Source organism: Equus caballus, chromosome 17 (genome assembly GCF_041296265.1).
Source record: "Equus caballus isolate H_3958 breed thoroughbred chromosome 17, TB-T2T, whole genome shotgun sequence".
Lineage (NCBI taxonomy): Eukaryota > Metazoa > Chordata > Mammalia > Perissodactyla > Equidae > Equus > Equus caballus.
Window position 1 is genome coordinate 100,517,997 of NC_091700.1, and position 23,477 is coordinate 100,541,473.

General features: G+C 42.9%; 1 protein-coding gene across 1 annotated transcript in view; it reads left to right on the top strand.

Moving 5' to 3' along the window:
* Positions 1-23,477, top strand: part of CUL4A (cullin 4A) — a 52,315-nt gene that overhangs the window by 26,237 nt on the left and 2,601 nt on the right. The window contains exons 9-19 of the mRNA XM_023621874.2: positions 2,664-2,731; positions 5,618-5,736; positions 7,846-8,038; positions 9,378-9,482; positions 10,050-10,160; positions 10,268-10,353; positions 10,788-10,895; positions 16,178-16,291; positions 18,120-18,225; positions 18,398-18,570; positions 22,670-22,822. Of these exons, the coding sequence (XP_023477642.1) occupies positions 2,664-2,731; positions 5,618-5,736; positions 7,846-8,038; positions 9,378-9,482; positions 10,050-10,160; positions 10,268-10,353; positions 10,788-10,895; positions 16,178-16,291; positions 18,120-18,225; positions 18,398-18,570; positions 22,670-22,822 (1,336 nt within the window). The remainder of the gene's footprint in view (positions 1-2,663; positions 2,732-5,617; positions 5,737-7,845; positions 8,039-9,377; positions 9,483-10,049; positions 10,161-10,267; positions 10,354-10,787; positions 10,896-16,177; positions 16,292-18,119; positions 18,226-18,397; positions 18,571-22,669; positions 22,823-23,477) is intronic.

The window sequence follows — 23,477 nt, forward strand, 5'->3', positions numbered from 1 at the left end:
CTTCCTTTACAGTCTTATATATGCTCATACGCTCTTTGATATGGATGGTATGTTTTAAACTCCTCTCCCCAGTTTTAAAAAATACATTACCTAGAAGTGTATGTAAGTTATTTAAGCAAATGAATCCTAGATAAGGGTGGCTCACCTCTGGCCTCAAGTCTAGATGGGTTGGAGGACTGTGTGGAGTGCTGACGGAGGTGGCTTCTGTGGTACTGGATGATGCAAATAGCATAAAATAGAAAATAATTTTCAGAGAAAGAAGAGGGAGACTGAGGATAAGCGAGCCACACGTTCTTAGGGCTCCCAGGGTCCCTCCAGCCTCAGAGCCCACATGTCCCACCTGCCTTCAGTCAGGGCACGGTGGATGGCAGTGCAGAGGGAAGGGGTGCTTGACAGCAGCAGTGGATTGCTGTCTAGGCCCTACCTCCTTGCTGAGCCACCTGGAACCTCATGCTGGAGAACACGGCCAGGTCACTTGGCAGGCCCTGCCCGAGGGACGCGTTCTTTGTTCTCCAGGACTTGGGCCTGTCAGTGTTGGTCTCCTGAAAGCACCCGCTCTCCTGTTGACTGGAATCACTCGATGCCATGGCGGGAGTTCTCATACTGCAAATCAGTGTGTTGTCACTGAAGTTTATGAATCAGTTTTCAGGGACTCGGACGCTATGGACAGTTACTTCCCCAAGACTGCTCCTGAGCTCTGTGCCCCTCTGAGTCCGAGGAGTTTGTGGTATCGGCCCCTTGGCTTGTGACCTCTCATAGCACCTGGGCTATGACAGGCACTCTATGAACTGTTGGACTGAAAAATGTGATTGAGTTTCTCACCTGCAGAACCAAAGTCTAGACTGTAAATTGTGAAGAAGTGGCGATTCCATGAATCCATGAAAAGCTGCTCAACATTGTCAGTTGTCAGGGAAATGCAAATCAAAACCACAGTGCAACCCCACTTCACACCCACAGGATGGCTGTAACAGGAAAGGCAAGCAGTACAAAGCATCGGTGAGGGTGTGAAGACATTGGGCCCTTGTGTACTGCTGGGGAGAATGTGAAACGGGGCAGCCACTCTGGAAAACAATTTGGTAGTTGCTCAAAATGTTAAACATTGAGTTACCATGTGTTTCTCCAACATACCAGTTCTACTCCTAAATACATAGAGAAATGAAAACATGTCCACACAAAACTTGCACAGGTATGTCCACAGCGGCATTACTCATAATAATCAAAAAGTAGAAACGACCCATTGTCAGCTGATGAATGGGTAAACATACTATGGAATATTATTCGGCAATAAAAAATACTGGAGTATGGACATATGCTACAACATGGATGAACCTTGAAAACATGCTAAGAAAAGGAAGCCGGTTCCAGATGTCACGTGTTATACAATTCCATTTATAGGAAAGGCCCAGGATAGGCAAACATGTAGAAATTAGGGGCTGCCTCGGACTGGGAGGCAGGAGGGGGACAGAGGGAATGGGAGTGACTGCTGATGGCTACCAAGATTCTTTTGGGATAATGACAATGTTCTAAAATTAGATTATGGTAGTGGTTATACAGCTCTGTAAATAGACTAAAAACCATTGAATTTTACACTTTAAATGGGTGAATTTTATGGTATGTAATTACATGTCAAAGCGGTGAAGAGGGGAACAGCAGCAGTGACTGGCCCTTCTGGGATGCTTCCTCTCTGTCCGTCTCACTCCCTCACCTGGCTCACTGGAGGCAGCCTGGAGCAGGTGCTGGCTCGCTGGACTCTACTCCGATTCCCACTCAGTAGCCGTATGCCTGGCAAGTCGCCTGTCTCTGCACTGTTTGCTCACCTGTGCAGGGGAACCAGAATGACTGCTCTGCTCCTCTCTAGGGTTGCTGTGACCGTTAAGGAAGATGATGCCTTGAAAAGTTCCTTATAAAATGAAGGCTTGGGAAGATGGCCAAAATGAATAATCCTGGGAATAAAGCAAATGCTTTAATCCTCTAAAAGAAAAAAAAAACTAAATGAACCGTGGATAACAAACCTAGGAATAGCTGTGCGTGTCCCTATGAATATGGCAGTCACACTTGTGAATTTCCAGATTTTCAGATGCTCTGTTCTGTGTGACACCTACACAACTTAGCCCTCACAGAGGAGCTGCTATGATCAGTAGGATTTTGAGAAGTGGTGATGGTAGGAAACAGGCAGAAAGAAGTGAGGATGGAGAGACAGAGCTCTAGCAGTAGAGGACGGGGTTTCATGGGACCTGGAGCCAGGAAAGGAATGGGATGGAAGACGAGGGCAGACCTGTGGCCACAGCCTGGGTAGTAACGCACATTGTGTCGAGCAAGACTTAAAACTTTCGAAAACTGGCTCAAGCGAGAGTGCCAGCTGCCATCCACGCTGAGGGTCTACTTGCCTGAAGGCACTGTGTGATTGCCTGTCTGCTGGTGTCCCCTTTTCCCTGGACCCAGTGGCCTGTTCATGTCATCCAGTAAATTGTTTTTGGAGAGACTTCCGAGTCTGTGTCAGTGACAGTGATGCTGTGTGAGAGGGAAGTGCTTGTTCTGTAACCCTTTGGTTTCTGATTGACTCCACACTGTGTCTGTGTAGATGGTAAACTCCCATCCTTTCCAGCTAACTGGAGTCTCTCCTTTAATTTGGTTCCTGATGCTGTCTCTTCTGCCTTCTCTAGGAAACCACTGATTGCTTGTGTGGAGAAACAGCTGTTAGGAGAACATTTAACAGCAATTCTGCAGAAAGGTAGATTTTCCTAACTCTTGTGTCACACTGAATAATAGTCTTTAATTCATTAAGAAAGTAAGTGAAACATTGTAAGTAACAATGTAAGGGTATTTGTTCTTGTAATAAAAGTCACCAAGAATTATTACAAATAACGAGATGTGAGCCCTTGAGGGGAGATCAGTTGAGAGAAGCAGTGAAAGGCGTGGTGGAGCTGCGGTAAATGCTGATGGGACGGGAAGCCCGCACAGGCAGAGAGGTTCCGAGAGGCCCTCCGGACTGCAGGCAGCCCGCAGCTGGGCTCTGACCCAGCATTCGTGTGTCCTTGTCCATGTACGCAACATGCGGGGGGCACTGCAAGGGTAGACGTGTGTGCTTGGGCAGGCTGTTGGATTCTCAGGGATGCTTTGTGTGGCTGAGTGTCACGTGACATGCCACACGTGTGGTCCACTTAAGCCAGAGGACACCTTTCTATGCTGATTATCTTGAAAAAACAAGCAGACAGAAAAGAACACATTCTATTGCTAATTGTCCAGTTTTGACCCCCTCACATTCCCTGGTGGTCCTAGAGCTTTGCTAAGAGTAATTCAAACTGCTCTGCAGCAACTGTGACACTGATGCTTTTGTAGCTTGTACGTTTATAGTCGATAGGATATATTCACTCAATCTGTCCTTTTTTTATTTCTGCCCTTCAAAGTGTGCTTAATTCTCTGGAAAATTATAATAAGCACAGTCTAACCTTTTGTAACACTTTAGTACTTATTGTTATTTTTTATAGCTCTTACATATTTAATGTTACCAATTGAAACTCATTTTAGAACTACAAGATCTATGTCAAGGTATTGGAAACCTTAAAGTTTAATTTGGGGAACGCCCTACGTAGTACCCAAATATATTCTGGTTTAGGTTCTACTTTTCCAGATAGTAGTATTATCTCTTAAGATTTACCTAAAAGTGGAACTTTCCAGTGAAACCAGAATATAAAATCGAAAGGGGAGAGAATTAGCATTATTGAGCATCTCCTGTACTTCCTGTAAATATCTTACAGTCCTCGAACAACCTTGTGAGATCATTACCCCCACTTTACAAGTAAGAAAACTGAGGCTCAAAGCAGCTTAACGCTGGTGCCTAAATCATAGCCCATAAAGAGAGAGCTGGGGTGCAAACCTGGGTGTCTGTCTGCTTAGACTACACTGAACCCACACAGGCCATCTGTTTGTACATGAAGGAGGTCTTAATTTACTGTCCACCTGAAGCAGATGCATTCAGAATTCATGCTAGGTGTTTTCTAAAAAGGAGTCACTTTATAAGAAAAAAGAACTTCAAGGAAATAGTGGAAATTTGCATAAATTGTTTCAATGCAGTTTTCGACAAGCAAAATTATTTCCAAAAAATGGTAAATTTTATATATATATATATATATATATAAAGCTTAATCTAAATTTTATTAGAGACATTTAAAAATATAAAGCTGTAGGGGCCGGCCCCGTGGCCGAGTGGTTGGGTTCACGAGCTCCGCTTCGGCAGCCCAGGGTTTCACTGGTTCGGCTCCTGGGTGAGGACCTAGCACCACTCATCGGGCCATGCTGAGGCAGTGTCCCACATGCCACAGCTGGAAGGACCCACAACTAAAATATGCAACTATGTACTGGGGGGCTTTGGGGAGAAGGAAAAAACATACATATATATATAAAGCTGTAATTTTTGAATTCTTAAAGAAGATATTATTTAGGGTTACAGTAAATTATAAAATAAAAGTTATTTACGTCAGTAGATCAAAATGTAATTTAGAGAAATAACATTCAGAGACCTTGCTAAGGATTTGCAATTATAGCCCCACAATGTGTTTATGCACGTCTTTCAACCACCTTTGATATGTGGACACTGTGCCCGTTTCACAGAGGACCCTGAGACTCGGTGAAGTAACACGAAAGCTCATAGCTTTTCTCCTCTAACTCAGTTGCCTCTCCATACTTAGCATAAAGCAAACATTTAGAAAATCTTCTATGAAAGCTCCTCTGGTTGTGGTATGGTTTTAGAAAATCTTTATAAAATTTATCTAAAACAGTAAAATCTTTTAAAATGCTTTGTTAAGTACTTCAGAATATCTGATAAACAAATGTTTTTCTCTCACAGTTTATTATATCTGGGAATAAAGTTAATCAACTCGAGACTAGATTTCATAGCTTGTCCTTTGATAAATATGCTTTCTGACTGATGGCTAATGAGGAGTAACTTTGAGTCATGGACCTTCCAGGACAGAGGTGGCAAGCGTGTCCTCAGACCATTGCTGCTTTAATGACATGAAGAAATAAAGAATACACCTCCCAGCGTGGTCAGAAAAATGAGTCACCTAATGAGATAATAAAGCTTAATGTATAATTTAAGCACAGTGAGAGATTAACAACAATAGCTTCTCTTTGGCATACCCGAATTGCCAGCATCACTACCCTTGCACTTTGGGGCCGTTATTAGGTAAAATAAGGGTGACTTGAACACAAACCCTGCAGTACCCAACAGTCAATATGATAACCAAGATGGCTACCAAGTAACTAATGGTCAGGTAGCATAAGCAGTACAGATTCTCTGGACACAGGGATGATTCATGTCCAGGGAGGGACAGAGCAGGACAGCACAAGATTTCATCACACTACAGATAATAGTGTGCGATTTAAAACTTATGAATTGTTTTTTGGTGGAATTTTCCGTTTAATACTTTCAGACCACTGTTGACCACAGGTGACTGAAACCACAGATAACAAGGGAGTACTGTACAGAAATAAGCAATATTCCCTAAATTTCTAAATTACGTGTTAACTTTGTTGTCCCGCACACCATATTCTGGTTTAGCATTTATTCGTGTTGATTTATTCGTGTGATACGCTAACGCTGACTGTGTGATTTCAGGGCTTGATCACTTGCTTGATGAGAACAGAGTGCCCGACCTCACTCAGATGTACCAGCTGTTCAGCCGTGTGAAGGGCGGGCAGCAGATCCTGCTGCAGCACTGGAGCGAGTACATCAAGGTGTGTGGGTCTGTCCTGACAGTTGTACTAACTGCTTTGTGCGAGGGCTGGGTGCCCATCTCCAGGAAGCCGCAGCACCCTGGCAGAGTGACCTGGATGATGCAGAGGGACGTGTTTCACTCCCGGTCCTTGGGTGGATGGTGGTCTTCCGTTTCCTTCCAGATACTTGTGCACACTTTTCTTTGTAAGATGACAGCGATGGTGGTGAGCTCCATCCGGGTAGAAACATGACTTAAAGGGCTGCGCTTTGGCTGTTCGTCATCAGCATGAGGACTAGTTTAATTCCACAGTCATGGTTTTCAAAAAGTAATCATTTTTGGTGAATCTGCTTTTTAAACTTGTGTCATGCCTTTGCTCAGTGAGAACTATTACACGTTTTGATATATCAGGTTGGTGTGCATGCTTTATTTCCTAGAATCCAGGATTTATTAAACATACGCTTTTATGTTTCTGTACTGCGTGTGTGTGTGTGTGCGTGTCCCTGTGCTTATGGTCATAAAAAGGCAACAGGAGGAATCCTTGTGCTGCTAGCATGTTCGACATCTTGACCGTGGTGATGAATACACAAGTGTGCGCAGGTGGTAAAGTCTGGAGGACTTGATACACAGACAGATGAGTTGTGGAACCTGGGGTGGCCTGGGTGAGACGGGGGGTGGCCCAGTGATGATGCTGCTCTAGTTTTGCCAAATGTTACCAGGCAAAATGTGCAGGGATCTCTTTACTATTTCTATTGCATGTGACTCAGTAATTATGGCAAGAAAAATTTCAATTAAATAAAAAAGATAAAGGGAAGCTTGCATACTGCTTTCAAAGCTGATCCTTGCAGTATGTGTACATTATTTTTAAATGCAGTCAGTACAAAGGATACAGAGTAAAAAGTAAGTCCCCCTACTCTTGCTGGTCGTACAGTTTCCCTCTCCAGAAGAGATTTATGCCACTTTCATTAGCATTTCATTACTTTTCACCAGTAATCTTCCACATGCACGTGTGATGTCTAAGTAAATGTGTGTATACTGTTAGATGAATTTTTAAAATATGTATATTACATTGAGTAGTAATTTCATTCACTACCTCTTCAGCTGGTAGTTTATATCATCAGACAGCTAATTGTTGTTGTCATACATAGACTTTTAGTAATATTTAATATAGCATTTCTTTTTTGTTTTTATGATTAGCTGGGTTTTTTTTCCCTAGATTGGCACCTGAGCTAACTGTTGGCCAATCTTTTTTTTTTTTTTCTGCTTTATCTCCCCAAACTGCCCCCTGTACATAGTTGTATATCCTAGTTGCAGGTCCTTCTAGTTGTGGGATGTGGGACGCCGCCTCAACGTGGCCTGTCAAGCGGTGCCATGTCCGGCCCAGGATCTGAACCGGCAAAACCCTGGGCCGCCGCAGCAGAGTGCGCGAACTTAACCACTCTGCCATGGGGCTGGCCCCAGATATAGCATTTCTGAATTAAAAATACAAGCTGAAAACTGGGCTATTCATGGTTAGAAGTCAAGGGGAAAGAAAACTAGGGTCAGAAGCTCCAAGTAGGTGTCTCAGGTTAATGGGAATGAATTTCTGTTTGAGGAATTTTTAAGTGAAAGTCCTTTAAAAAACAATGGACAGGGGGCCGGCCCCGTGGCCGAGTGGTTAAGTTTGCGCCTTCCACTTTGGTGGCCCAGGGTTTCGCCGGTTCGGACCCTGGGCGCGGACATGGCAACACTCATCAGGCCATGCTTAGGCGGTGTCCCACATGCCACAACTAGAAGGACCTACAACTAAAATATACAACTATGTACTGGGGGGCTTTGGGGAGAAAAAGCAGAAGAAACAAAAAGAAGATTGGCAACAGTTGTTAGCTCAGGTGCCAATCTTTTAAAAAAAAAAAAAAGCACTGGACATTTCCCTGTAATTTATAAATTCTTCCAGAAGCAGAATTGTAACACTAAAACATTAATTGTGTACTCACATAATTTTTAGAACGTGGACTGAATTTGTGAAACTTTTGAAACCAATATTTAATACCTACAGTGATTAATTTATATTAAACAATTGTGATTCTTTGATGGCAGGAGAAAATGTTTCATAAACCTGTCGATGACTTGGGATGTGTGTGTTCTGTAGACTTTTGGGACAACAATTGTTATCAATCCTGAAAAAGATAAAGATATGGTGCAGGACCTGCTGGACTTCAAGGACAGAGTGGACCACGTGATAGACGTGTGCTTTCAGAGGAATGAGAAGTTCATCAACTTGATGAAGGAGTCCTTTGAAACATTTATCAACAAGAGGCCAAATAAGCCTGCAGAACTGATCGGTAGAAAAACATTTCTATACATTTTTTTAAATATGGGAGACTAAGCCTAAAGTCAAGGAATTTTTTCCCAGAATATTCAAGCTCCTTGTGGGGAGGGTGAGGGAAAGACTTGTATCATGCCCTATTAGGATACACGTTTTCAAAGCTCATGTACACATGTGTGCACATACATACTATATATGTGTAAGTGTGTATATAAGTATGTGATGTTTCTATAAGGGAGAATGTAGTAGTAATTTTGTAAAGAAATGAAGCTTGGCTTCACAAAGGAAGGAAGGGACAGTAAAGATTTGTTCTGGTTTGTATTTCTGGTATTAGTAGCTCCAGAACTGTATTTTGTAAAGATAAACCTTGATTCTCTGTCTTGATTACTAGCAAGTAATTTCTGCTCAGAAATTTGATTGAGGTTTGCTATATTTGAATACTTCTGTGTCATGAGGACAACTTTATAAATCTCTAGATAATATTTAACGTGAGGTGGTATTTAGTCACTATCTTTGCATCCTCTAATCAGTATTAAAATAGGATAAAATTAGATAGAATCTCAAAGATAGCATATTTTAAGATGAAACAGTTTTTAAATTACCACTTTGTATAATTATTTCATGGTAATATCAAAATGTACTCAGGATTTATAGAATTTCACTAAAAGTTTTTAAAAATTTGCAGGAGAGAAACGGCAAAGAAGAGTGTAATACAGTGATACAAGATTGGGCTCATGTTGATTGTGCTGAATATGTATGATGGGAACATGAAGTTCATTATATAATTGTCTACTTGAGTGTGTGTTCAGAGTATTTCATGATAAAAAATTAGCAGAAAAATACTAATAAAAGCAGTGATAGAAGAAATTCACGAGGCAGCTTACTTTGGCCTCTTTGGAGTCTGGGCTTCTGGAAATCTTGGCCTCCCCTTTCCTTAAGCCAGGTCGTGGCTGGTTTGTGTCGCCAAGAGACCAGAAGCCAAGCAGAGCTGTTCTCATGCCTGCATTCAGGGAGGCCACCCCTCGAAGCCCTGAGAAAAATCCTTTCTCTTTAGGAAAGTCTCCTCCAAATCTGTCATGCCGCATTTTGAAGATGAGGCATTCCAGTTTCTGGAGCAATAATGTGTCATGAAACCCAAGCATGTAATTAAAGTATTTATTCTCACCTGACTTGAAAGTACCCATCTTAGGAAATGAGATATTTGCCTTTTTTCATTTAATGTCATTTTGGAGAGTTTCCGAAGTGTTACTGTCCAATTTTTGCTTGTAGAAATTAAAGACTTGCTTTTCTGTTTAGGACATGTATTACATATCAAATCCTTATTTTTCACATAATTTAAACTCTTAATCTCACAGCGAAGCACGTTGATTCAAAATTGAGAGCAGGTAATAAAGAAGCAACGGATGAAGAGCTGGAGAGGATCCTCGACAAAATCATGATAATATTCAGGTTTATTCACGGTGAGAAATACTCCACGTTATTTCTGTTAACATTGGGCATATTGAAAATGCTATATAATCGGGGCTGACCCCGTGGCCGAGTGGTTAAGTTCGCGCTCCCCTGCAGGTGGCCCAGTGGTTCGTTGGTTCGAATCCTGGGTGCGGACATGGCACTGCTCATCAAACCACGCTGGGGCAGCGTCCCACATGCCACAACTAGAAGGACCCACAACAAAGAATATACAACTATGTATTGGGGGGCTTTGGGGAGGAAAAGGAAAAAAATAAAATCTTTAAAAAAAAATTAAAAAAAAAAAGAAAATGCTGTGTAATGAAAATACCAATATTTGGGCCCTATCTTTCCTTGAGAAAAATTGACTGAAACATTTCCACTTTCATGTTAATACAGCAGATAAATGTGATGGCCATGGGTGATTGTTTTGAAAGTATTCTTTTGTGGAAATTTAACAGAAGGATCTGGTGTTCAACTTGCATCAGAATGCGTACTTCTTAGGGTTTTCCAGCAGTTGAAGTGAACATTTGCATATTAACTAACGTCTCATGTTATTCTCATTTGGTTATGAATAGGTAAAGACGTCTTTGAAGCATTTTATAAAAAAGATTTGGCAAAAAGACTCCTGGTTGGAAAAAGTGCCTCAGTCGATGCTGAAAAATCTATGTTGTCGAAACTAAAGCATGGTGAGCATGTGGCCTGGGGCTCTGTCCTGCCTGGGGCTGGGGGATCGCTGCACCGATGGGATGCGGGTAGCTCCGGGTGTTTTCATCTGTCCTTCACTTGTTCCCAGAGTGTGGCGCCGCTTTCACCAGCAAGCTGGAAGGCATGTTCAAGGACATGGAGCTCTCCAAGGACATCATGGTTCATTTCAAGCAGGTGAGTTTTGTTCTTTTCAAGTAAAACAGGTTTTTAAAAGATAACTCACTTTAAATTGTGTGAAATAATTGTGTAAATTACATACATAATTATGTAAATTATGTAAAATCTTGGTCCTTAAAAATTGCATTATTAATGTCTCACATATTCAAATAACTTAAATTCAAAATGAAAAGAAAAATAATCCCTAAAAATGTAGAACAAAAACTTGACTTAATGAGTGTAGTGGTCTTGTGTTGGTGACGCAACCAAAGAGACAGAGTATCTCAGGTAACTTTGGGACACATGTGGCTTCAGGGACTGTGTTCTAGGGACTAAAATAAATGCAAACATGTGTTAAGCTCTATTTTGAAAACTGCACCATTTACTTTTTTACAGATTAGTTATTTTTGACGACATTCTAAAGTAATTTATCATCTTGATTTTGTTTTTAGTATATGCAGAATCAGAGTGACCCAGGCTCTATAGATCTAACAGTGAATATACTTACGATGGGATACTGGCCGACGTACACACCTATGGAAGTCCATTTAACTCCAGAAGTAAGACTTTTAAAGACTATTTGTTGTCTATTGTTAATGTACTAGTCCTGCCGCAGGACTATAGACTTCTTGCCTTGTTACACCTGTACCATGCACAGACATGTTATCTTTCAAGAAGTATTTAATGAGAGGTTTTTAAAACCACACACAGTCAGCAATCACAGTGCTCCTAGTGTTTTGAAGTGACTGCTTCTGTTGCAGTCCGCAGTTCCTGACTCACCCGTGTCTGCTGGCTGACTGTCCAGAAGGCATTGGCACAGCCCTTGTTTCAGAAGTTACTGCTTGTTGAGTGTGACACCATTGGTCTGGTTATTATTTCTTTCCGTCGCAGACAGAGCCAGAGTCTTGTAAACAGCACTGCTGAGGGCCCTGTGTCAGTCAACCACAACTTTGGGTGCTTGGGATTGGCAGATATGAAGGAGAACCCTGGGCTCAGGAACTTAAAACCCAGTCAGGGAAGCAGCATGTGCACCATTATGATACAGGTGCTGTGGAAAAGGGCTGGTTCCAGTGTGCAGACTGGGAATTAAAGATGAGCAGGAATGAGGGCCTTCCAGAAAGGGCAAAGAAAGTAGTAGGAAGTGGGAGCCTGGGTCAGAAACAGTCCCTCTTGAAGCTGTTCTTTCTTTTCTTGATTTTTCTCCTCTTTCTGACCCCACTAGTCACTTGCCTTTGTAGTTTTCTTCTCTTTTTTTTCCTCCACCTATATCCCGAGTGCTGATGTTCTCCAGAATCCCCCTCAGCTCCCTTCTCATCCCACACCCCGACTCTGGCAGCTTAGCCCACACTGGCTCTCAGCCTCTAGCCTGTGTGTCTGCTTTCCCGCCAGACGCACACAGACGTGCCCAACTCAGCATCCAGGAGCGCTCCTCACCTCCTCCCTGCCTCCCTGAATCTCCATCCTGCAGGGGATGGGGTGACATTCTAACCAGTTTGTCCACTAGCTGTGGAGGCTTGGTGTGGCCCAGCCCCCCACGTGGACGTCATACTCCCTCGATTCTGAACTCTGATGGGCCCCAAACCCACCCAGCACGCTGATTCTCTCAGGCTCCCTGTGTAACCCTCAAAATGGAGCGTCCTTCTCCAGAAACCCTCCACACCCTATCCGCCCCAGCACTCAACTGTTGTTAGGACTTATCTCCCTAGTCACCTTCTCCAGAGCCCCGCCCTGGCCACCTCACCCCGTTTCACCTCAGCTGGTTGCAGACTCCACCCTGTGCCTGCCTCACTCGTGGCACTGTGAGTTTTTTCACTTTTTATTTGGAAATAGTTCAGACTTAGAGGAAATTTGCAGGAATCGTTCAAAGAATTCCTGGCACCGTCACCCATTTTTTTGAGCATTGCCACACACGCTTCGTCCTTCTCTCTCTCCATCTGTGCACTTTTTCCTGTCCATTTGAGAGGAGGCTGCATCGTGCCTTTACTCTTAGTACTTAGTGGGTGTTTTCTGAAAACACAGCCAGAGCGCGTTGTCAAATTCAGAAAATTTGCCGCCTTGTGAGGCTTCCGTCAGCGTGTAGCCACGTTCCAACTTGGTCAGTTGTTCCCGCTCTGTCCTTTGTGCCAGGTGCAGGCAGGACTCACGGTGCGTTCAGGCCTGTCTCAGTCCCCTTTCCTCCTGACAGCTGCACAGCCTGTCTCTTTCATGATATGCACATTTGAAAGCATAGGACAATTTTCCTGGATGGCTCTGAGTTCAGGTCTGTGTGATTAGACTCGAGTCATACCATCCAGCCGGAATCTGGAGAAGTCGTTTCTTCCCAGGATCACGCTGCAAAGCATTCGCTGTTCCTTTGCCTCCGTTGGGATGTTACCGACAGTCATTTGGTTAGGGTGTTACTGGTTTCTCCACAGTATTGTTTAGAATTTTCCTTTTGTAATTAGTAATTTATGGGGAGATATTTTAGACTGTGTAAAACCTCTCATTCCCCATGACACTCACACCTGCTAAATGATCCTGCCGGAGTCCGTTTTACCGTGATGGAAAGTGATTTTTTCCAGCTCCATCGTTTCTCTGTATTTAGAAGTTGGTGTTGTGCTCTAAGGAAGAGCCTTCCCTTCTGTCCCATTAATTGACTCATTTATTTCTGTCTTTATCAGTATGAACTCATGGATTCTTACTTTATTTACTCATTTTATCCTCAGATTGTCCCATATTTGGCCAGTGGGAACACCTGTGAGCTGTCTCCTTGTCCTTTAACGTGCCCCCTGCATTTTTGAGAACCTTTTTGTTTTCCAGCAAAAGAAGTTTGAGGCTTACCGTACTGTATGGTGTTTTCAATTGTGAAATATACCTGCAACTCATCATGTTAAAGTGTGCAGTGCAGTAGCGTTAAATTGTGCAACCATCACCTCTGTCTAGTTCAGAACCTTTTCATCATCCCAAACAGAAACCCTGGACCCATGAACCTGTCACTCCCAGTCCACTTCCGCCCCAGACCTGGACAGCCACTGATCCGCTTTCTCTCTGTGGATTTGCCTATTTTGGACATTTCGTGTAAACAGAATCATACATTGTGTGGCCTTTCGTGTCTGAGTATGTTTCTTCTTTCACTCAGTATATGTTTTCAGGTTTCATCCGTGTTGCAGTGTGTCAGTGCTTCATTCGTTTTTAAGGCTGAATGATATTCCATCATATGGATAGAGCACGTTTTGTTTATCCAGCCATCCACTGATGGGCGTTGGATTGTTTCCACCTTTGGGCTGTTGTGAATAATGCTGCTGTGAACATGAGTGTGCGGTTTTTGTTTGAACACCTGATGTCAGTTCTTAGGGCGTATCCCTGGCAGCAGAAGTGCTGGGTCGCGGGGTAATTCTGGTTAACTCAGAGGAACTGCCACGCACTGTGTACCGCACCACGGTTTTCCTCAGCATCCACACCACTAGCATTCCCATGCAGTGCACAAGGATTCCAGTTCCCCACGTCCTCCCCAAGGTTTATTTCCATTTTTTGATTGTAGGCATATTAGTGGGTGCCAGTTGGTATCTCCTTTTGGTTTGATGTGCTCTTCCCCAATGACTGCTGACGTTGAGCTTCTCTCATGTGCTTATCGACCAGGCGTAGATCTTCTGTGAAGAACGGCCTATTCATGTCCTTCGCTCATTTTTCAATTCTATTGTCTGTTGTCAAGTTGTAAGACTTCTTTATATATATCTATATACTAGATCCTTATCAGATAAGTGATTTGCAAATATCTTCTCCCATCCTGTAAGCTGTCTTTTTACTTTCTTGATAGTGTCCTTTGCACAAAAGTTTTTAATTTTGATAAAGTCCAATTAATCTATTTTTTCTGTTGTTACTTGTACTTTTGGTGTCATATCTAAAAAACTGTTGCCAAATCTAAGGTCATGAAAGTTTACCCCTATGTTTTCTTCTAAGAGTTTTATAGTTTTAGCTGTTACCATTAGGTCTTTGATCCATTTTGAGCCTGGAATGGTAACTAGCAGAGTTAAGCACCCAGTGTTAGCTGCTGCTACCTAATTATAATCATTATTATTACCACTCTTAGGAATTAATCTCAAGGAAATAATTTTTAGGAAAGGTATGCATTAAGAGGTTTATCACATTATCGACATTAATTTTTTAGGTGTGATAGGATGTAGTAGATAATGTTTTCTAAGAGTCCTTATCTTTTAGGTATATACTGAAACACTTAGAAACAAAATCATATCATGCCTGGGATTTGATGCTGTTGGAGATGGCTAATGGGTCTGTGGGGTGATCATGACTGTTGAGCTGAGCTTTGAAGCAGGAAGAGATGTTTGCCAAGCAGACATGAGCTGGTACACATTTCCTACAGAGGGACCACTTGGACAGACCTCAGAGGCACTGAGGGGCCTGTCGGGCCCAGGAGCAGCAGGCATCAGCTTACAAGGCTGTATGGGGCATAGCAGTGAAAAAGCCGGACCTGGCCTGCCCTCTTTATGAATAAGTTGTTATGAATGCTATCAGAGTTAAGAGCGTGGGAGAAGGCTTCTGAGGAGGCAGTTCTGAAAAATGAGTTGATACTGTTAGTGAGGTGGGTGGGAGGGGGGTCCCCAGATCTGGTAGGGGAAACAAGGTCTGTGAAAACCTGAGGGAGGATAAGGTGGTGCGCTCAGCAAAATGGAGGAAGGGACCATGGAGAGCCAGGGTAGGGAGGCACAGGACAGGCCAGTAAGTTCAGACGTTCCAGAGGAAAGGGGCCCTGGTAAGCCATGGGAACCTTGCACTGTTTATCCTAAGAACTCGAAAGTGGCCAAGGACACTGACAGGGAATGTGCGGAGTGTAGAATGGGAGGAGCCGGACCTTAGGGGTGCCAGCCTGTGTGGAGTGGGCTGGAAGACAAACCAGAAATGACCCAGAAGGCGTGGACACACATCGGAGAGACACAGAAGTCCAAGCGACAAGTGTCCCAGATACCAGGAGGGCAAGAGGAGGCTGCTGGTGGAAAGGGGTCATCTCACAAGATGAAGCCTGATGAGAGCCCATTGGATTTGGCAGCACAGCCCATCAGTGATCCTGGGTGCAGAGTGAAGGGGATGTGAAAGGAACTACAGGAAATAACCAGCGAGAGGAAGTCAGAGGAAACCTGGAGTGCACCAGGAAATGTTGACCAACCCTCTCAGAGATGAGAGAGTTGGTCCTTAGATCAGAGCAGGATGCAGGCGTGGACACTGGGGAGGATGAGGAGCTCAGGAACGGAAAGTGAGGTGACAGCAGTAACACCAGCAGAAAGTCTGGAAGGTGTGAGAAATCCTCCCAGGAAATGAGGAACAGTGAAAATAGTGGCTGGCTCATGTCGTGCCTCCTGCACACGGGCTGTCCTGAGTGTTGGACGTCATGCCTCGCAGCAGCGTGCCGTGGGGCCTCGCGTGCCTGGGCTCACTGGTGAGGCAGCCAAAGCCCTGAGAGCAGTTAGGAGTCGGTGAGAGCCTGAGCTCAGACCTGGCAGGGGCTGGCTGGGCCTGCAGACAGTGTCCCCCGAGGACTGCCCCTTTCGTCCTGGTTCTATGCCACTGGCCAAGGGGAGCTCCGGGTGGGGTGTGCAGACTGCAGAGCATAATGTTTGTACGTTAAACACCAGTTCAAGCATTATCTGGGTGTGAGGGGAAACCCCAATGTCCTAACGTGGTGGGCGTTTTCACAGGTAATAGAATCCAGAAAAATAACTGTCATGGTGTAGAACTGATCTTTTCAGTTGTGAAGAGTTGTAAAAACTTTATAAATTGAACAGTATGTGGTTCTTTAGATTAGTGGTGTTTAGCATAATTTAATTTGTTGTTTTCCTGTGATTGACAGATGGTTAAACTTCAGGAAGTATTTAAGACATTTTATCTCGGAAAGCACAGTGGTCGAAAACTTCAATGGCAAACCACGTTGGGGCATGCTGTTTTAAAAGCAGAGTTTAAGGAAGTAAGTTCTTTGTTTCGTTTATATTTTATTTTTTGTAAGTATATTAATAGAATTTTTGAAAATTGTGATTGAACTTCTGTTCCTAGAAAAGCACTTTCTTTTCTAGGTCAGTAAAATTAAACAGTTGAAGGATTAATATTCCAATCAATAAGAGGAGCCGGCCCCATGGCTGAGTGGTTGAGTTTGTGTGCTGCGCTTCAGTGGCCTGGGGTTTCACCAGTTTGAGTCCTGGGCGTGGACATGGCACGGCTCATCGGGCCACGCTGAGGCAGCATCCCACATGCCACAACTAGAAGGACCCACAGCTAAAAATATACAACTGTGTACTGGGGGGATTTGGAGAGAAAAAGGAAAAACAAAATCTTAAAAAAAAAATCAGTAAGAATAGAAAAGCATTGACCTAATTGAAAAAAGCACAGAGACTGTGAAGTGGCGGCTCATAAAAGCAAGACTAGAAAATGGATGAGAATGTGCCGCACTTACTTCTCTGCCCACCAAAGGGCTGCAGATGGAAAGGCAGCGAAGCGGCACTGCTGGACCCACGGGATTTCTGGGGCCAGGCCGGACAAGACAGCAGTGCGCCCCTCTGGAGCAAGGGTGTGAGCGTCTCCAGGGTGTTTGGGCAGTGCATCTCAAAACCTCTAGAACCACATGCTTTGTTTCGGTAGTTCCAATTCTGCAAATTCATCTTAAGAAGACATTTTCACAGGTGGATGGATAAGGGTACGCATTGCGATCTGCTATTAAAAGTGCCCGTTTAAGAGGGGAAAATGCATACATTGTAGTGGTGAATGAAGGAAGCACATCACAGAACAGTCCCTTCATATTTGCATTTAACTTCAGTTTTGTAAATAAAATTCAATTATGAATACAAAGCAAAAAAGATTTCAAAATTCCCATTTTGCTAGCTGTTATAATACATTATCTCTGTACGTTATCATATAAATTATATATACATATATACACAAGTACATATAAGTTATACATACCATATTTCATTGTGTGTTATTGTGCAGGCTTATATACATAAAACCACACGTACTATTCTTCAGGGTACGATGACAGTTGAGTTGCACGACCCCCTTACTGGCCAGCTTCAGAACTGAGCCTCTACAGGATGCTCGCAGGGCTGCGGTTCTGCCTTGCCATGGGCAGGGCCTGAGTGTGGAGCGCTCACACAGGACACCCCGTCATCCCTGCCATGCTTCTACACACACAGCGAGCATGTGGCCAGTCTCTGCAGTGGGGACTCTAAACAGCAGCGGGGAATCACGTGAGGTCCAAGGCCAGGCTTGCGTTGGTCGTGTGCATCACAGGCACATGCAGCGGGAAGCTGGGCCGAGGCTTTGTGATGGTCCATGTGCTGCGTATGGTCACTCTTCTTTAACAGAGGTGTTGGCTGGATCTTTTGCCAGCTTCCCCTTCCATGCAGGTTTTGTCACTGCATCTTCTCATGCTCTGTCCACTCCAGGAGCGTTCCCACTGCCACTAAGAGGACCTTGGCTGGCTAGAAATAGGACGGAAGGGCGCTGTTAGACAGGTGTCAGCAACATCTGACTTCAAGTAACAATAGTACCTTCTGTTCAACCTGATTTGCTGAAGAACTTTCTTACTACTTTAAAAACTATTTCAAAAGAAGAACTTTTAAGTGGAATACTGAGTCATTTTATTCTTGTATAATCAGTAACTTAATTTCTTCTTATTTGGTGGCTAGTTAGTAATTTCTCACATTCCCCCAACAAAGTTTGAGAGCAGAAAGAAGCCTCTTAAAATTTTCTGAAGATTGTGCACACACAACTTTACATGTGGCGTGTCCATTCTCTTTAAGGGAAAGAAGGAGTTCCAGGTGTCCCTCTTCCAGACACTGGTGCTTCTCATGTTCAACGAAGGAGATGAGTTCAGCTTTGAAGAAATAAAAACAGCCACCGGGATAGGTATGAAAACCCCCTTCGTGAATGTGCAGCTTCTGAATGTCCTCATGTTTAGAACACTTACTTGTTTAAGAATGGACTTGGTCTCTGCTGGCCAACTTGAGGGCGTGGTTTCTTTGTGTCAGGTGTCTAGTTCATTTTCACTGACCTGTGCCCAAATTTCCTCCCCATGCAGAGGACAGTGAGTTGCGAAGAACGTTGCAGTCTCTGGCCTGTGGCAAGGCACGAGTTCTGATTAAAAGTCCCAAAGGAAAGGAGGTGGAAGATGGAGACAAATTCATTTTTAATGGAGAATTCAAGCACAAGTTGTTTCGAATAAAGATCAATCAAATTCAGATGAAGGAAACAGTATGTATAAACTTTCTGGTTTTTACTTAACAGAGTATTCACTAAAGAATCATTAGTTTTTATAGTAATTTCTTGAAGTAGGGTTCTGAAGCATATTTCTAAAGTACCTAATTTGAATACATAATGTTTATAATAGTACTCGTTTTAATGTAGCTTTCATTAACTTTACATTCATAATAGGAATGATAATCAGAAAGAAATGCACTTAATAGTTGTCACTCCTGTTCACAAAAATGGTGTGATAAGTCAGGTCTTCCTATATCAGATTCTGTTAGCATAGGGAGCATGTCATTTCCAATACCAGGGACTTACTTTTTATTTTTGTACAGCACATTTCAGCTACTCTGTCAGCTCGGCCTTGGCCAGGGCCCTGGGGTGGGAGTGGTGAGGGTTGTGGGTGGAAGTGGCCCACTGATGCCGTATCTGTGATCTGCGTACAGCTGGAGTGTCTGAAGCTTGGAACAGACTCTCATGTCAGGTGGCCAGAGCAGGTTCTGGACCACTGCCCTCTGGCCTTTCCTAATGCATACACCCTTGCACCCCCGGCACCACTTAGATAGCAGGATGTCCATGCCCTGCTTATACATGTGAGGGAATGAGGAGTGAGGTCAGTTCAGACAGGTGGTGTCACAAATGCCTACCTCCAGCAGTAGACAGTGATTGCTTCACTAACCAAGAGGGGTTCATATGTAGCCCAGTCGGAAAATGTGTTCAGATTACACAGAAAGAAATATGGAAGGATAAATATATAAAGGAGGTTCATTCTTGTCAGTAATCTTCCTTAATTGAAATTAAAATAGTATTCCATTTTTCATCTATCAATTTTGGAAATGTTTAAAAGTTTGATAATAGCCACTGTTGGCAAGTAGATAGGAAAACAGGCATCCTTTTTTATGTTTTTATTTTTTAAAAGATGTTTGGATTAGTGCAGGATTTTTAGTGAGGAATTTGACATACATGCTAAAGATAAATGCACATATCCTTTGATCCATCTTTTTACTATTGGGAATTTATAACAGAGTGATTAAAGGGTGTAAAATTTTGGAGTTATAATTTCAAAGTGGGGCTGTCATCTCTTTCTCCTGGGGAGTACCACTGCTTCCACCGCAGCTCTTGGTGATGTACATATATAAACCTTTCTTTGTTAAATGGGATCATTCTCTGTATGCCGTTTGTGTGTGCCGTTTTGTACCCTGTTCTTACTCTTCATCATGGCCTCGTTTCCCTGTCAGCACTCAGTGTTTAATGGGAGCGGAGAATCCATTGTGTGAACCCGCGGGAGCCTGGCAGTGCCCTTGTGGAAAGGCACTTAGGTTGTTTCCATTTCTTCCTGCTGGAAATGAGGTTTCGTTAGACATTCTCTGTGCCTGGCGTTGGACTGTTTCCTTAGTATAAAATCCTTGCCCTGGAAGGGCTGGGTCAAAGAAGCTGTCCTTCCGTTAGATTGACCACTCTTTTCCAAATTACAGTATGGCAGACTTTACTGGATTCCAGTGTCCAGTCTCACAAAAGTGCCTGCCCTCCCTCCACCTGCCCCTGCCCACCTGTTCTCACAGGCATGAAGATCGTTCACTGCCGGTTTAGTTTGAATTCCTGTGACTCCTCTCAGCATCTTTATGCCATTTAGTAGCTTATATGAATTACGTAATCTTTCCAGTCTTTGATTCTTCGTCTTTTAAAATAGGCATAATACTACTTCAGGTTTTGAGAATTGAAGAAAAATGTTTATAAAACTCTTGGGCAGGTGCTTGTAAGCACTTTATAAATGCTGGCACTGCTCTCTTATAGTTAACTATTTATATTTTCCTCTTTTTAATTAATTGTTCAAGGTACATCTATCAGAAATTAGTAGATCATATATTAGGGAGATTGACCTTTTGTCATTTGTAACAGATAATTTTTTTGTTTTGAGAGAGTTTTTCCCCATATGAAAATTTTAAGTTCTCAAATGTTGTCTTATCCTTTATGGTTTCTGACTTGAGATCACAAGGACCTTCCTTTAATCCAAAATTTTAAAAATATTTACCTGTATTTTCCTAGTAGTTTTCACATTTAAATCTTTCTTTGAGCAACGTAGAAATTATTTTTAGTATCAGAAAGCATTCCGACCCCTCTCTGTTCCAAAGCTGAATTGAAAACACCATTCTCTGACAGCGTAATTGAATCGCCACCTTTCCTGCACAGCAGATGCCTACGTTATGGGCCAGTCTCTCAGTTCTGTACTGCAGAGTCTGTTGACCTATTTCATAGCCAGTGCCCAAATTCTTTTAATTAATGTACTTATTCCTATAAATTTTTTCTCCCAACGAACATGAAAATGATTTTCTCATGTCTTTGCTCCTCCAAATAAGAACATTGACTTTTTATTCAGAGTGTGTTAATTTGAAGTTTCTGTCTTTTTTGTTTGTTTGTTTGTTTGAGGAAGATTAGCCCTGAGCTAACATCTGCTGCCAGTCCTCCTCTTTTTGCTGAAGAAGGCTGGCCCTGAGCTAGCATCCGTGCCCATCTTACTCCACTTTTTATATGTGGGACGCCTACCACAGCATGGCTTGCCAAGAGGTGCCGTGTCCACACCCAACATACAAACTGGTGAACCCTGGGCCGCCGAGAAGCGGAACGTGCGCTCTTAACTGCTGCGCCACCGGGCTGGCCCCTGAAGTTTTCATCTTTATCATACTAAATATTCTGATTTGTACCTGTGTGTGTGTGTGTATATATATTCATATATATATGAATATATATAAATCTCTTATCTTCCTCAGAGTTTTCTTCTATGAGTTTTGCATATTTCTTATTTGATAATTAAACAAATACTGGTAAGGCACCTACTGTGGTTCAGGTCCTCTTTGAAGCCCTGAAAACTCAGCTGTTAGCAATAAAGAATAAGTCTCTGTTTCAAGGAGCTTTCAGTCTTGTCCAGCAGACGGGTGCCAGATGACCACACGCTGATGAACTCGTTACAACTGAGGGAAAGGTTATGATGGAGAAGCACAGGGAAGCCCAGTCTGTTAGCTGTGGTCAGAGAAGGCTTCCCGCAAAGGGAAGCTGAGCCAGATCACAGGGAGACCCGGCAGACTTAGGAAGGGTTTGGAAAGTACTAAAGGTTTTAAGCCTGAAGGGCCAGTGAAATGCTGGCACCCTGTAAAGGGGGTGTTTTCTCTTTACACATATAACTAGCTGTTGGCAGTGTGTAGATAGTAGCGCCATTTATCTTTGTGCATTTATCTTGTATCCAGTCAGTTCACGAAACTCTCATTGGCTTTGATGGTTTTTCAGTCGATTTTCTTGGATTTTCGATTCTGCAGCTCATCTACAAATAAAGATCAGGTGTCTGCTCCTCTTCATTGTGCCCCTTTAGGCTGTGCTTTTACCGCATAGCTGGAACCTCTAAAAGTCATACTTTTAAGAAACAGCAGTGGTCAGACTAGGCTTTCCCTTCTCTTCCTGAGGTTTTGTTTCTAGTACAGGAAACATTAACCTTTATGGGGTCATGGACCCCTTTGAAAACAGGAAAGTTTGGGTCCTCCCTTCCTGAAACATACTTACATGCCTGCCTCCCCTCCCCGCCGCTGCCCGCCCCCCTCATCTGCAGACCCCATCAGGCTGCCGTGTGACTAACATGAAGAGGCTACCAGTATTTGCTACTTGTTTCTAATAACACTTCTTTATCATGTTCAGGTTCTTTTTTTTTAATTATTCCTTATATGCTAAAGTTGTTTTAAATCAAAAATAGATTTTCAATTTTATCATGCCTTTGCAGCATCTATCAAGATGACCACATAATCTAACTCAGAAATGCTTGTTATGATCTCAGTTAGATTAGTAGGTTTCCTAACTTTTGAGCAAATGTTTAATCCAGGATTATATAGGGGTTTTGCAGTTTTTTTATAAAAGACATATAACTTTTTCAAGTTTTGGTACTGAAATTGTACTGTTCTTGGGAAGCTAGCTTTTACTAGAACAAATAAAAATGTGTAACAAGAAGATTCATCCAAAGTTTGGCCTTTCTTTGCATCAAAATTTTCTCATCAGACTTATCCTATGAAATAATTAATACTGAAATGTATCTGTACCCTTCACTTTTCTCTTTTTCGTGCAGGTTGAAGAACAAGTCAGCACCACTGAGAGAGTGTTTCAGGACCGGCAGTATCAGATTGACGCTGCCATCGTCAGAATTATGAAGATGAGGAAGACGCTTGGTCATAACCTTCTAGTTTCTGAATTGTATAATCAGCTGAAATTTCCAGTAAAGGTAAATGTATATTAGCTTAATTAAACTTGAGTTATTGTACTAACCAATTGGCAAAGCATGTTCAGTTCTCAGTACCTTCAGAATCATTTCATTTGTCCTACATTGTCAGTGGTCATTTGTGATGAAAATTTACCTTTGTGTACACACTAAGTGTAGAAAAACTGGCAGGTGATGATAGTAGGGACTTGATCCTGAAGCTTCTTCATCACCATTGTAAGAATGATAGACCCCTAAACTCCCACTTGCAAGGAGATTGACCTTGCTTAGACCTTAAGAAGGGAAGAGGCACTGCATGGAAATCTGGACACATTTTTTTCTCATAGTTGTGGCAGTTCAGGTTATATCACAAGATTTTAAGGAAATCATTTTAACAACTAAGTTACTCAGCATTTTACAAGCAGGACAGCGTTTTTTACCTGAGTAATATTTCCTCTATGCTGTTGTGTAAGAAAGTCCACACTAAAAGCTTTCGGTCCGTGCATGTTTCCCGGACTGAGAGTTACTGCCTTGACTGTATGTGGACACAGGTAAGTTGGGGGAGCATCGTGAAGAACTCCTGAGAGCATGTGTACCCACCTAGAATGCATGGGACTCGTGAGACCTGGCTGCACGTGCTTTTGGGGTGCAAGTTCCCTTATTCCCTGCTGTCCAGTCT